Source organism: Amblyomma americanum, chromosome 1 (genome assembly GCF_052857255.1).
Source record: "Amblyomma americanum isolate KBUSLIRL-KWMA chromosome 1, ASM5285725v1, whole genome shotgun sequence".
Classification (NCBI taxonomy): domain Eukaryota; kingdom Metazoa; phylum Arthropoda; class Arachnida; order Ixodida; family Ixodidae; genus Amblyomma; species Amblyomma americanum.
The window spans coordinates 388,008,040-388,021,175 of NC_135497.1; the positions used below are offsets into that span (position 1 = coordinate 388,008,040).

The 13,136-nt window shown below is 46.2% G+C and overlaps 1 protein-coding gene across 2 annotated transcripts; it reads right to left on the reverse strand.

The window, feature by feature from the left end:
- Window positions 1-378: 378 nt before the first annotated feature.
- On the reverse strand, window positions 379-13,136 carry LOC144115698 (hexokinase-1-like). Of its 2 annotated transcripts, XM_077650169.1 has the most exons (3): window positions 12,393-13,136; window positions 10,809-10,889; window positions 379-7,310 (listed from the first exon to the last, which is right to left on the reverse strand). In XM_077650169.1, exons 1-3 carry the CDS (start codon window positions 12,986-12,988, stop codon window positions 6,449-6,451), a joined length of 1,539 nt encoding a protein of 512 aa, XP_077506295.1. In that variant the 5' UTR covers window positions 12,989-13,136; the 3' UTR covers window positions 379-6,448. The 2 variants fall into 2 exon arrangements, with proteins under 2 accessions (XP_077506295.1, XP_077506296.1); XM_077650170.1 differs by lacking the exon at window positions 10,809-10,889 and having other exon boundaries at window positions 12,393-13,134.

The window sequence follows — 13,136 nt, forward strand, 5'->3', positions numbered from 1 at the left end:
ACTGTCATTCAAGATCAGAGAGAACCTGAAATTTGCGCTCCACCCGATTCTTATCATTCTAGTTATTTCCCTCTCATGATCCGGATCAACGGTCTCCGCCTGCCTTAAGTAGACGTATTCTTTTACTACTTCCAGCACTTCGCTGTCAATTTTGAACTGTTGTTCCCTTGCTAGACTGTTGAACATTTGTTACAACTACCGCTCGTCGACCGGCTGCCTGGCACAAGCCGTCGAGTGACAGGAGCCGCTTTACGCTTCCCCGTGGCCTAAAGGCGAGTGTTGGACAACATTTATTTGTAAAGGTCGGTCAGCCCGTGCGTGGTGCACGAGATCGGTGATCGAGAAGGAACTCAAGGGGTTGAAGCTTCTAAAGCAAACACTTTACTTCGCGACAAGGAACAACACAACCAGGTAAAAACGAACAGAGGGAGTGGCAGTAAGAACAATACAAAACACACAACGCGACAAGCAGGAGACACGCAATACAAAAGTTAATCCATCCAGTTAGGACAAGAACAACAGAGGCATATACAATGCATTAGATGTAGTAAATACAACGCTACATATACAAGAAAAAGGAAAAGTCCGGGAGACAGTTCACGTACGGGGGCCAAGGTGACGACTCCGGTTCGGGTGGCTGTCGATGCGGCGATGGCTCGAAGGCGGCGGGCCTTGTGCGATGGAACGCGTGCCTCGGCGCGGTAATTCAGCCCTCAACGCCGCCAACACACCACCCAACCTCTTTTGCTGCCTGTCTTCTCCCGACTGTCCTCAGCTCCCCGCAACTCGGACGGGGCCGGTGGCCAGCACAGTTTCCATCCCATCATCGGGACGCTTTCTCTTCGTTTCTCCACGCGGGGACGACGGGGCAGAGGGGACGCCGTAACGGCAAAGCTGCCCCGGAGCGCGCCGGAGAGCCGCTCCTTACGGGAGGGCAGGAGAAAGCGCACAAGACGTCTTCCTTGACAGTCGTCGCCGAGTCGACCAAGCCTGCACGCTCGAGTTTCGGCAAACAGCGCATCTGCTCCACCGTCCTTGAAATTGCCACGCTTCCTTAGAACTCCAATGTTCGTTTGGTTTGTCGATGGCCGAGCTCCGAGAAAGACCTCGACGGATCCCCCGCAAGCAGCCGTGCTGTGACCCTGTTACTGCTCTATGTGAGCCCTCTCCTCTGCTCTGTCCAAATGGCCCATGTCCCGCTGGTATGTGACAACATTACTTTGGTTTTCTGCCTGTTAATTTTTAGACCCACCGTTCTGCTCTGCTTGTCTAACTCATGGATCATTATCTGCAGTTCACCTCCAGAGTGACTCATTAAGGCAATGTGATCAGCGATTCGCAGATTTTTTAGGTATTATTCATTAACTCTTACCCCCAACTGTTCCCAATTCAGTAATCGGAATACCTCCCGTAAACAGGCGGTCAATAGCGTTGGCGAGATCGTGTCTTCTTTTGCTGACGCCCTTCCTTCTAGGAATTTTATTGCTGACTTTATGGAGGGCTGTGGTAGCTGTGCAGTTTCTATATATATCTTACAGTATTTTAAAATAAGGTTCTTCTACACCCTGATTCCGCAATGCCTGTATGACTGCTAGGATTTCCTCTGAGTCAATGCTTTCTCGTAATCAATGAAGGCCATATACTGAGGTTGGTTATACTGAGGTTGAGCTTATTTTGATGCATTGCTTTGCTAAGTGATCATAGCCACAAGGTGATGCAGATTAAGAGGCTCCCCGTCCTCGCTGAGCGTCATTTGCTAGATCCGTCTCTCCGTTAAATCTCATCTTATTAGAGCCACTCTTTTTTAAAGGGACATTGCGAGCAACTGCATCCAATTATTGCACTTAGCAAAAATCGATTCTATGGCTCGTTCCGCGTATGCAGATGTTTATCCGGTGGCAGAAGACGCATTTATTCTTGTGAAAATTCAATCTAAAAATTTTATCCCCTTCAATATACACTTATGGCGTGTGTGCGAAAAAAGAGTGAGGGACCATCGCCTGAGGGTGAATGGCGCTGGTGCATAGCCTCTGAGATCTGCGAAAAATACTCTTTAAACGCACCTCAGTTTAATTGCAAAATTGGGAGGAGATGGGAACAGCTGTATTTCAGTCGTCAGTCATTCCTTCTTCATAAAAACTCCGTTTCCAATTAAAGTAACGTCTCTGCCATTAGAGTTTGGTAAGCAATCGATAAAGGCCGACTTAAATGTGTTTTAAATATCACTTTAAGAATTTAACACTGCATGTAAGCGCACAGGCAAGGTTTGCAAGCGTAAGGAGCCACCGTCAACACGAAACCATGGACAAGCGTCATGAAGTGCCGTGTCCTGGCTTCCGCAACGGTAAAATCATCACGTGGACCAGGTGATGCTCAGCGCTCAGTCTGCTTCTCGATTTCTGCTACGGTAAAATTTTCAAACTTTCCAGTAAATTTTTTTTCGTGAAGCTTTCGCTATTTTCCCAGCTCCTTGCTGGAGTGAAGCAGTGAGCAATGAAAGACAAGTAAGAAATACGCATGAAATTATCCCCATCAGGTAAATCGATTTCGACTTGAAGGCGACTGGAAAGAACTCGCTCCATTTACCTAAGCCTGGCAACCGCAGTACTTTACGCGCGTGGTTTTCCGGTATTTTTTTTTTCTTGGTTCATTTGGATTTGAGTAACCAAGTCTCTGGAATTTAGCTTCTATTTACGCTTTCGTCTGACCGCTCGACCACTTAGCTCCCACGCTGTAAATTTTTTGCTATGGTAAAAGCATATTTGCTTCGCATGTCATCCTTTTTTAGTTTTTTTAGGGATTTACTGTCCTTAAGCGACTCAGGCTGTGATGGACAGCGTAGTGGAAGACTCCGGAGAATTCCTAGTCCCAGGAGTTCTTCAACGTGTGCGCTGACATCACACAATAGACGGGCCTCTATCATATCGCCTTCAGCGAAGTGTGACCACCATGACCGGAGTTGAACCCATGTCTTTAGGCCAGCAGCCGAGCACAATAACCACTCAGCCACCGCGGCGACTTAATGTCATCCTGTAAGTAGTGCTCAAAATACGGTGATATTTGCTTTAATTTGTGGTAAATAAAATACTCCTGTTATTAAAAAAGCCAACATAAACAACGCGTGGATTCTGACAGTACAGGTATACATGCACCCAACATACACCCACCAAAAAAATTGTAATTATTCTATCGGGAACAATATTCACCCAAAAGAAACCGAAAATCAGGTTTTGAAATAAACATCGCAAAAATTCGGGCGAGTACTGGAAAAAAGTAAAAGCCGAAAACCCCAAACTCTAAGCTTAATTCATACGAGAAGGCATGAAACGATGAACACGCACTATCCCAACCACTTCTCTGCATCTAAAGCTGTCCCCTTATGAAACTAATGCAGCCGGCGTTCATGTGTGATGGGCAAGGAGACATTTGATAATGTAGCATCCACGTTCGAAAGAGTGGTTTTTGGAACAGAGTTAGTGGGAATAAAGGCCGGCAAACGTGAACCATCGCCATATACCTACCGGAAAAGCATCTGTGAGTAAACATGTGAATCCAGAAGACAACCTTTCCAATACTGTGGGCGTCGCTCGCAATGCAGTGCAGTCTTAGGAAGCACTTCACCAGCAAAGTCCGTGGAAGCGTATGCGACAAAAGAGATTTGACAACCCCAACTGCATGAAATCCTACGAACTATTGCACTAAGAGATCTCATTCACCGAGTGTACTGTCACGGGTACTCGAGTGCAAACTATCAGCTCACTTGCAAAGCATTATGCTTCAAACATTCGCTCGCTCATTTCGCAGCGTCCTATAGCACGTGTCTCACATTATGCAAGTACACACCATTAACGCTATATCAGTGCTCTTTCCTTGCAACCTGGCAAAAAATCACGGACACACTCAACTGTTACGGACATTTTAAGCAGCGAGGAGACAATGTACAGTTTTTTACTGAACACGATGAACTTGCTTCACATGACAGCGCGCTAAGTACTAAACCATGTTCCCGTCGGGCTGAAATGGAAAACAGTAATGAAACACGCACAAATTAGGCTTGTCTTCAGATGCGATGCCATTCCCAGTAATCTGAATGGGGCGTCAAAACACGGTAACCTCAGGATTGCGAGAAAATTACGTTTAAGCGTCTCAAGGTTTTCTACTGCTACACTGCCGTTTGAATAACACGAGACAATGCAGCGCAACTAATAAGGCCGACAGAAGGAAAAAACAACACACGCGATTTAAGCAGCACGTGTGCTCTGTGTTCCTTCTGTCCTCCGCGTTCGTTGCGCTTCATTTCCTCTTGTTATTAAGTCAACCAACTACACAGTTTACCGCTACATTCCTGAATAAGTTGACCAGAATTTACTCTTCTTATAGGGGTCACCAAGTAACTTTTTGGCCTCTTTAAAATTCGAAGAAATTATACTGCCGCAATTTTTCATTAGACAACATCTCACACACGCTTATTACAAAACTTTATCAGCCCTAACGCCGAATTCGGCGCAAATCTGTTGCCGTCCGCCTTTCTTTCTTCAGAAAGCAAACTGTCTAAGTTTCGTAAGCGCCCCTATCGAAGTAATATTACACTTTGCATATGAATGCTAGTTTTTTGTATAGTAAACAGCAATAATTCTCTTTCTAATTCCTGTACATATTGTGCTAAAGCTGGTAGTCCAAATCAATATGGATATTGAACGATGCTTTTTTGCGACGCACTCTGTCTTGCAAAGTTTACTTTTATACTGGCATCCAGTAGCGGCGGAGGAAAATGAAAGGTTGCACAGACTTGGCCTGTGAACAATATATTTAACAAAACAAAACAGCATGTGACACAGTAAAGCATAAGATATACTGAATAGGCAGGTCGCTGTATCACAGTATGCTGGCGCGAATTAAAAGCGCGCACTTTTATTCTTGCTGCGGTGATTGTCGAAGGAACAATTCACTCTCTCCTTGTTGTTGCTCACTGGGTCCACGTGTATCAGCCAAAAACTGGAGCGCCAAGGCACGCGATCGGTAAATGAGCTGGGACCTGCGCCTGATTGTTGAGAATTTTTCCTTCTTCGCCAAACTTTTGAAGGTGAAAGGAAAGCCCTGAGAGAACTGCAAGGATAGCAGAACGCTAACCTCACCCCGACCGCTGAAAAATTTTATTGGTTTCTCGAAGGGTACTAACAGGTGAAGCCCACAGTACCGAAAAAATAACTAACAGTTCTAACATAATCTGTCGATTAGAACACAAATAAAGCAACATACACCTATCCTGGTGGATGAAAACTGATACGTCCGAAGAGCTACAGGCAGTCAGAAAGGTTGCGTTTGCATTCATAATTTAATAGCTCTTATCGTGAGATTAGCTTTCGTTCCTATTCTTTTGACTATTTTATTGAAAGTGACATTGAAATAATTGATTATTAGCAATAACAGAGCTACTGTGGTGATTGCAGCATAAAGCGTGTTCCGAAATTAAACGCGCCGTGGAATGCGTCTTACAGCTGAACCGGCTACTTGTTCGAGCCCAAATTTCGCAGAGAAATGGCATTTGGTCGGCAAAATTGTTTTATATAACATTTGTTCGGGGTACTTGCCTGAATCAATATGGAGAAGACGGATATTCGCAACGTCTGCGGCGACGACGAATCGAAACAGGCCGCTTTCTCAACAATTGCACCGGTGGCGCCATCTCGTTTGGCGGCCGTGGAGATTCAGCAAAGGACACAGGATAGTATTTTGCGCGAGGTTTTACGATGCTGTGCCCCGAAAGTCTTCAAACTTAGTGCAGTTTTGGTCAAAGTAAGCTTCTCGTGATCATTGATAAAGCAGTTGCTGAAGAGACTCTACGCCTCCCGCAAAAGACCCCGTCCTTCGCCTAATCTCTATGGTCGACCAACGAGATGGCGCCACCGGTGCAATCGCTGAGACAATGGCCGTTCCGTTTCGTCGTTGCCACAGACGATGCGAATATTCGACTTCTACTTATTGAATCACGCAGGTACCTCTAGTAAATGTGCTATAAAAGAATTCCGGTGACCAAATGCCATTTCTATGCGAAATTTTGGCTCGAACAATTCAGCGGGTTAGCGGTAAGCAGCATTATACAGCGCGCGTTTAATTGCAGAACGGTCTGTGTGTGCCTTGATTAGCATGACTTTTTCACAACTTAAAATATCATTATTCCTTACATCAGCGTGCAAACAGAGAACTTTAGAATATATGTCGTTGCAAATCATCTATATTTCTGTGAATTTTTTAATATCTATCTACTCTTAACCAATGATATCTATTAACTTTTTCAACTAATTTAACTAAAATTATTCCAATATGTTTATCCACACAGACAGGACGAAAGAGAATAAATTTATTATGCAATGTCAGAGCCGATTTCTAGACCACAGATTCCCTACAGAGCACACGGACGCCGTACCGAACGAAAAAGGTTCCAGAACTATACGTCACCATTCTGCTTGGGGCATCGCAGCCTTTCCATCACAGCTGCTACAAGCCCTACACCTTTTCCGCTGCCGTCTTCAGCCAGCATTAGCTTGAACGGTCGCCCGGGTGCAAGCGCTGTGATCAGCTTGTCCATAAGGGTTCTCAAAGTTGGATGATGCTTATATAAAGAACCATCAACAGCAATTGTCACCGACGTCGATCTGCCGACGCGTTCCAACAATTCGGCCAAACAAACGGACACAAACACCGCCGCTCTTGCCGAGATTACCCCGCAGACGTGCCGAATAATGGCGATGTCGTCGTCGGTTATCCGCTCTGCGCTTGCCACAAAACGGGCGGCGATATCGCGGGTGTTTCGTCTGCTGTCGACGCCTTCTGCCTGCAAAAATTGTGACACGTCTACCGCAGTGAAAGTCCCAGGCTTCTTCAGTTTGGTCACTGCGCCGTCATCGACGAAAAGCACACGCTGCCGGCCGAGCTCCACGAGCACCTGCCGAACAATTTCCCCAAGGAATTCACCGGACAGAAGTTTTTCGAATGTGAATGAACCTGTAAAAAGCGACTGATGGTCCACTGTGCGGTCGAACTCGGTCTTCACAAAGTCGAGCACGCCATTGTCGCCGAAGGCACCCCATTCAGTGTTCACTACCACTTCGCTAGTTCTCTCTTTCTCCCGGTCCTCCCCCTCCACATGAAGTTTATCGATGTTTTCGGTCCTTTCAAGGTAGCAAGCGTTGCTTCCAGTTCCCATGATGAGTCCAATAGCGCAGTCGCTGTCCAGAAATGCTCCTTGAACGAGTGTGGCAGTCGTGTCGTTGACGATGGCAACGAGGTTCATGTCTAAGTCAGTGCGCCTGCAATCACGGCGAAAAAGAAAAATATGTTATTAAACTTCTAGGGAAAGTAATATTGTCATCCGGAGATTATATAGGTCGCTGCAGCATGTTACTAGACTGTGGAGGTTGTATTCGTAGACGTAGTCGGAGACGGTTGGAGAGGTAGTCGGCAGTGGCTAAATGTACTCACAGAGGGACGTTGTAACTAGTTTTGCAGGAGTCGGGGCCCTTTCCTCTTCGCAAGGCAACATGACGTCTACAGTCGAGACCACTTATAGAGGCTGCAGTTATAGCAAACGTTCGCCTATTAAGAACGAGGGCGGTGCTACAGTTGAGATATGCCTTAGAGCAATGGCAGCGCGCTTCAAATAATACAGCCAACCATGACCACGCAACTAAATTAGAGCAAACGAGGGAGTCGCCGTAAACGCTCCCCTCCCCCTTCCCGCAGTTGAAAAACTCGTGCTTGCTGCCAGCACAGAGAGCCTCTTCCAACCATGTTTCCAGACCCCATGAACCCATCCGCCAGTTTTAGTAAATGCCAGACACGAAAAGTTGCCAAAATATTACGTAAAAGTGATCAAAAAATAGCTGCAGCGAACAAAAAAGAGCTAAAAATAGCTCAATTTCCTTCTAGTGCTTTTTTAAATGTATTTTATGGAAATGTATAGCACTTTGAGTGAAGCTGCTATATTTTAACCGGTATGAATTGACCCCAAATGCTATTCCGTACAAGAGAAGGGGCACGAAATTCTCAAGTGTTCTTTTTTCGCTGGTAACTGTGCCCAGGGCGGAATCACTTAACTGGAGAAATGGCCCCTAGTTTTTATTAAGGTAAGCACTATTTTCCACCAATGTTCAATGTACGCGCGCTCACAACAGACGATGAGACACGAATGCATCACTGCTCTGCGAGCATGGAATTTTTTAGCATACCATAGCATACCGTTCCATACCATATATATCCAGACGCGCAACTCGGAGGCCGTGGGCTCGGATCCCACCAGTGACATGTGCCCGTTTTTTCTTCTCCTTTTTAATCAGTTGCCTTTAAAAAAATGATTACCCTATTATTTTCCTATTGATGAACACCACAAATAAAAGAAAAAACCCCTATGTTCCTTGGCTTCGGCGACTGTTGGCTTCCGTCATGCAAAATCGAAACCGAAACTCTTGGTGAAAGGCAGTGGTGTAATAAATTGCTTGATGCGTACTAAAGCTGATGTTCTCCTGAGCACTATTATCAGGAGAAAAACAGCAAACATCAAATCTCTCTCTGTCGACGCCGCGGTCTTCTTCGACAAGATTGTTTCACTTTTGGGGGCACTTCTGTTGCGCTGCTCGGCCCTGGAGCATTTCATGTTTTTTTTTTTTTACCCGCACGTGCGCAAGTTTTTTGTTTTCCTCTCTACTGAGCACTGTCCATTGTCGATCTAGTCGATCGTGCTTCTTTGCATGCGAAATCAACGTTCGTTCTCAGTGTCACACAAATCGGTGCATATTTAAGTCGCGACTGCGACGCGAACAAAACTTAGTCTGCTCACGTCGTACACTAAACACGAACAGCGGAGAAAAGTCCACCGATGAGAGCCGGAAAGGATCGGTCTGCAATTTTTCGTCCTTGACGTTCTCTTTCTTATGGATCAAGATGAAGTTAGCGTTCTTCCAAGCTTCCGGTACGGTCGACGTGATAAGGCATTGCGTGTACAGGGTGGAAAGTTTTTCTAGCACCCCCCCCCCCCCCCCCGTTACCGGAGATTGTAGATGTTAGGTTGTAGATGTTAGGTGATGCCCTCTACTCTTCGCCCGACAGCGATGGCGACCGGCCGGCGAAGATATTCCTCATGTTTTCTGAAGGATTCCTCGCCGCCTGACCAGTGACGAAATGCGAAAAAGCCAGCAATGCGGCTAATAGAAGCAGGCTATGGCGGAGCGGACAAACCAGGACGGCAAGACGAGTCGGAAAGGACGGGAAAGGAAAGGCTAGACTGTGTTGTCAGTGCAGTGCAGGTAAGAGAAAAGAATGAGGAAGACATATTTAAAATACAGTCTTACGAGAGCAGAGAAGCGAATGTCGCTTCCTCCCTCTTTTCAACTGCTTCATCCCATCTCTCGAGGCGCTATTTCATGGTACGGTTTGTTTCTTTCAACACGCTGTCCATCCGCTAAAAAAATTTGAGAACTGGTTGCAAGCATTTGTCCTTACATGACAACTACTCGAAATTTAAGAATTTTTTTATGCTGAGACAGGGAAGATACTGAGCTAGAATTAACAAAAAGAGCTGAATTTAGAGCCAGATTTTGTAAAAAGAGCAAAATTATTTATTTTATTTATTTATTTATGCATACTGCAGCGCAATTATATGCGCTATGGCAGGAGTGGGAAAACACAAAAATGCAAGGAAACAAAATGCAGCAAAATGTACAAAGTGAGCACTACAAAAAGTTAAAATCACAAATGAAATATCAAACAAGAAAGGAACTGTTAACGACAGGGTAAGAATGCACAGCTATTATGCGTCTTCAACGGCAGTTACAAAGTTTTGAAATGGACAAGAACGAATGGACCCGGGTAGAGAATTCCAGGCTTCTATTGAACGGGGAAAAAAACTGAATTTGAACAAATTAGCATGCGCAAAATACGGTATCAAATTAAGCTCGTGATGACTTCTTGAAGATGATAATGGTGCAAAGTTAATGTAGTGGTTAGCTGACAGCCTTACTGAGGAATTGACGACACAATGTAAGAATTTTAATGATTCAGTGTGGCGACGGACAGACAGCGTGGTTAAATTCAATGAGAGAAGTGTAGAAGAGGGTGAGAAATCGCGATCATAACGATGACATATAAAACGCACAGCTTTCTTCTGGACTGCTTCTAACATGTTAATTTCGAATTGCTTGTACGGGTTCCACACTACAGCTGCGTATTCAAGAACAGGGCGGATTAGAGATCTAGTTGTAGCTAAAGCAAAGTTTCGGTAGCTCGTTGCTTCCAAGAATAGTCAACTCTTGCTACAAAAAAGCTGTACTGGCAGCCCTGCCCTCCGCCGTGAAAGAATGTACATACAGAAGAAAACAATAAAAAGCGATCTTTGAAACGTAAATGAACCGCCAGGCAAGCAAGCGCCAACGGAATTCAAAGTCAATGCGTGCGTGCGTGTGTACCGGCTGGAAAAATTGTCTAAAGTTAAAGCAAAAGCGTGTTGGGCGCGACACAGGGGCAGCGCTGAAAGCGAAACTAGAGCGCACGTTCGATGTCGATAAATGGAAGCGTTTTGACAGTCTAATTACCAGTCTCGTGGTATGCTTTGCTGCCCAGCTGGCCACGTGGCCAGCGTCGCCTGCCCAATCGGCGTGCGCAGGCAGCCTGCAAAGACATGACAGTATGTTCTACGCTCCCGGGCGCTGCGCTAACTTTGTCGGAGTATCTTTAAAACTTTATCGAGGATCGCAGACGACGAGGAGAGGCCATTTTCCGCCAGAGCTAAGACCGCGATTAGTCATATAGCATACCTATAGCAGCTAGTTGGTTGCGAGAGTCTCGGCGAGGCGCACATGATCGCGCTGGAGACCTTGGAAAGCACAGTGGTAGGCCTGCGGTAATGCATAACGGACATTTTAAAGAAACGAGCGCCGGTTTTGTGTGACTTTGTATATTCGGTTTTAATATAGGGAGTCAACTTACTGCGAACTTTGGATACGACGATCTAAACCCGCGCGACCGTTCAGTTTGTCATGAGTGGGCTCGACTGTATTAAGCAACTTTCCACATCGCAAGGGCTTTTCATTCATTGACGTCGTTTAGGATTTATGTTCCATCATATAAAACAGAGGAGGATGTATGTTAGACATGATGGACGACAGAGAAATGAACATAGAAACACTCTCTGCACAAGCCGCTCGTTTCTAGGCACCAAGACCTGTCGGGTAGTGAATACACTGGTGTAAGTGGCACAGAGAAGTTGCAGTAATTAAAGAACAGCAGCATAAGCACTAATTAAGTCATGCTCGGGACTTTCAAATGCTTTCAAAATCTGTTTTATAAGAAAGTACCAGAAAATCTTAGGGCTCTGCTTTGATGTAAATATATAGCCAAGGGCGGACAATTAAGTGAGGTTAGCGGCGCATTTATTCTGGTGCTATCTGCTGCAAATTTCTTTCCTTCGTGCTTCTCACCCTGCTCCAACTGCCGCGCGCCCTGCTACACGAAGCCATTTTCACTAAGATGTGCCAGTTAGTGCGACGAGGGATGTAGGTAAGTGCTATGACCTTAGCGTTCTGTTCAGTGCGCTACTAAATTCACCTTCTGCAAAAGCTTTCATTGTTCAATAAATGCAAAATTTTCAAGCAACTAAAAACAGCGCCGATAGATTAGTGTTGTGATATCACGCTATTAACAGCCGATTAAGATCGTGAATGGTTGAACGGAGCTACGAGTCGGAGTGAGCTATCGAAAATGGTTACAGGTTAATACAGGTGTAACAAACAGAACAATCACAGAGCGCGCCAATAAAATTCTTTCTGCCATCACGACAGTTGAAGTCGCCGAAAAAAAAAAACGCACGTTTTGAAAGCCTATTTGAAAACCACACCTCACCTTCGAAAGCCGACACAGGCGTGCATGCTGAAATTTTAAACAACGTATCAGCCTTTTTCGTAATTTATGAGTCAGATTACCTAATTATGTAGAACCGAGGACCTACTTATTGTGTGCAATGATCGGACATAATCGAAAGCTGGGTAGCTATGCGATGAGATCCGATGAAATTAGTAACTAAAAAAGCTGAAAATCTAAGTGGGAATGCAGGCCCCGGCGGAGCAGGTTTTTTTTTTACCTCGATCCTTGCAGTTTTACGTCACATGTCATAATTCGTCGTAACTACTACGGAAACCTTCTATGCGCCCCTCTAAATGAGAAATGCTGATGACAGGGCGCGGGCCCAATGTTTTGTGCGAAAGTTGCCTAAAAGATGTTCATTAAACGCACGGCATAAAAACTATTCCTTAACTGTGCGACCTCGGTGAGCGTTTGTTTTTAGGCATAAAGCCATCCCCCCCCCCCCCCCCCTCCAAAATCGCCTGCATTTTACTCCTCACCTGCGTATCGCATCCCTCAGCATGCGACCGACGTCTTGCCCAACCACGCCAGAACAGTCGTAGCTTACAGTCCACGCAATGAGCACGCCGGCATCCGGCGCATTCTGCACGATTGGGAAGGAGAAGCAGAACCCCAGAGGCAGCCGCCTCCCGGACAAACCGCTCGCCTCTACGAAGTCGCGCAGACAGTCCGCGAGGAAGTCGAAGAGTCCCTCTCCGGGACCCTTCCTCACGACTTCCGGAACCGCGTAGTGCTTAACTCTGTACTCGCTCGGGGTTCCAGGTCCCAGGCGCAGATGCAATACCCGGAAGTTTGTGCCACCCAAGTCCAGAGCCAAGACGTCGCCCGTTTCGGTGCCGTCAGGAAGCTCGGGAATGTGGGCTGCGTGCATCTGCAGCGACGAAGGCCGCTCTGGGTTCCTCTGCAGGCCCAGCTCGATCTCCCTGCGGAAGGTGTCTCGCACTCTGCGGACGGTGTGCGCGTCGAGGACAAACGGGCGAACGGCCTGCTGCACTACGTCCTGTTTCTCGGCGTCGTTGACAAGCAACACAGGATAACACTGGTCCATCACTTTTTCCAGCGCAGAGGGGTCCATCCTACCTTGCACTCCAATGTGCTTCTTTCGCCGTTACGAGGGATAAGCTTTTGCGGCAACGCTTTTTCCAGCAAGAGCCACTTTTCTCCACTTCGCGTACAACTTCCCTCGGAGCACCGTGTCGTGGTGACCACCGCAGCGCCTGTCG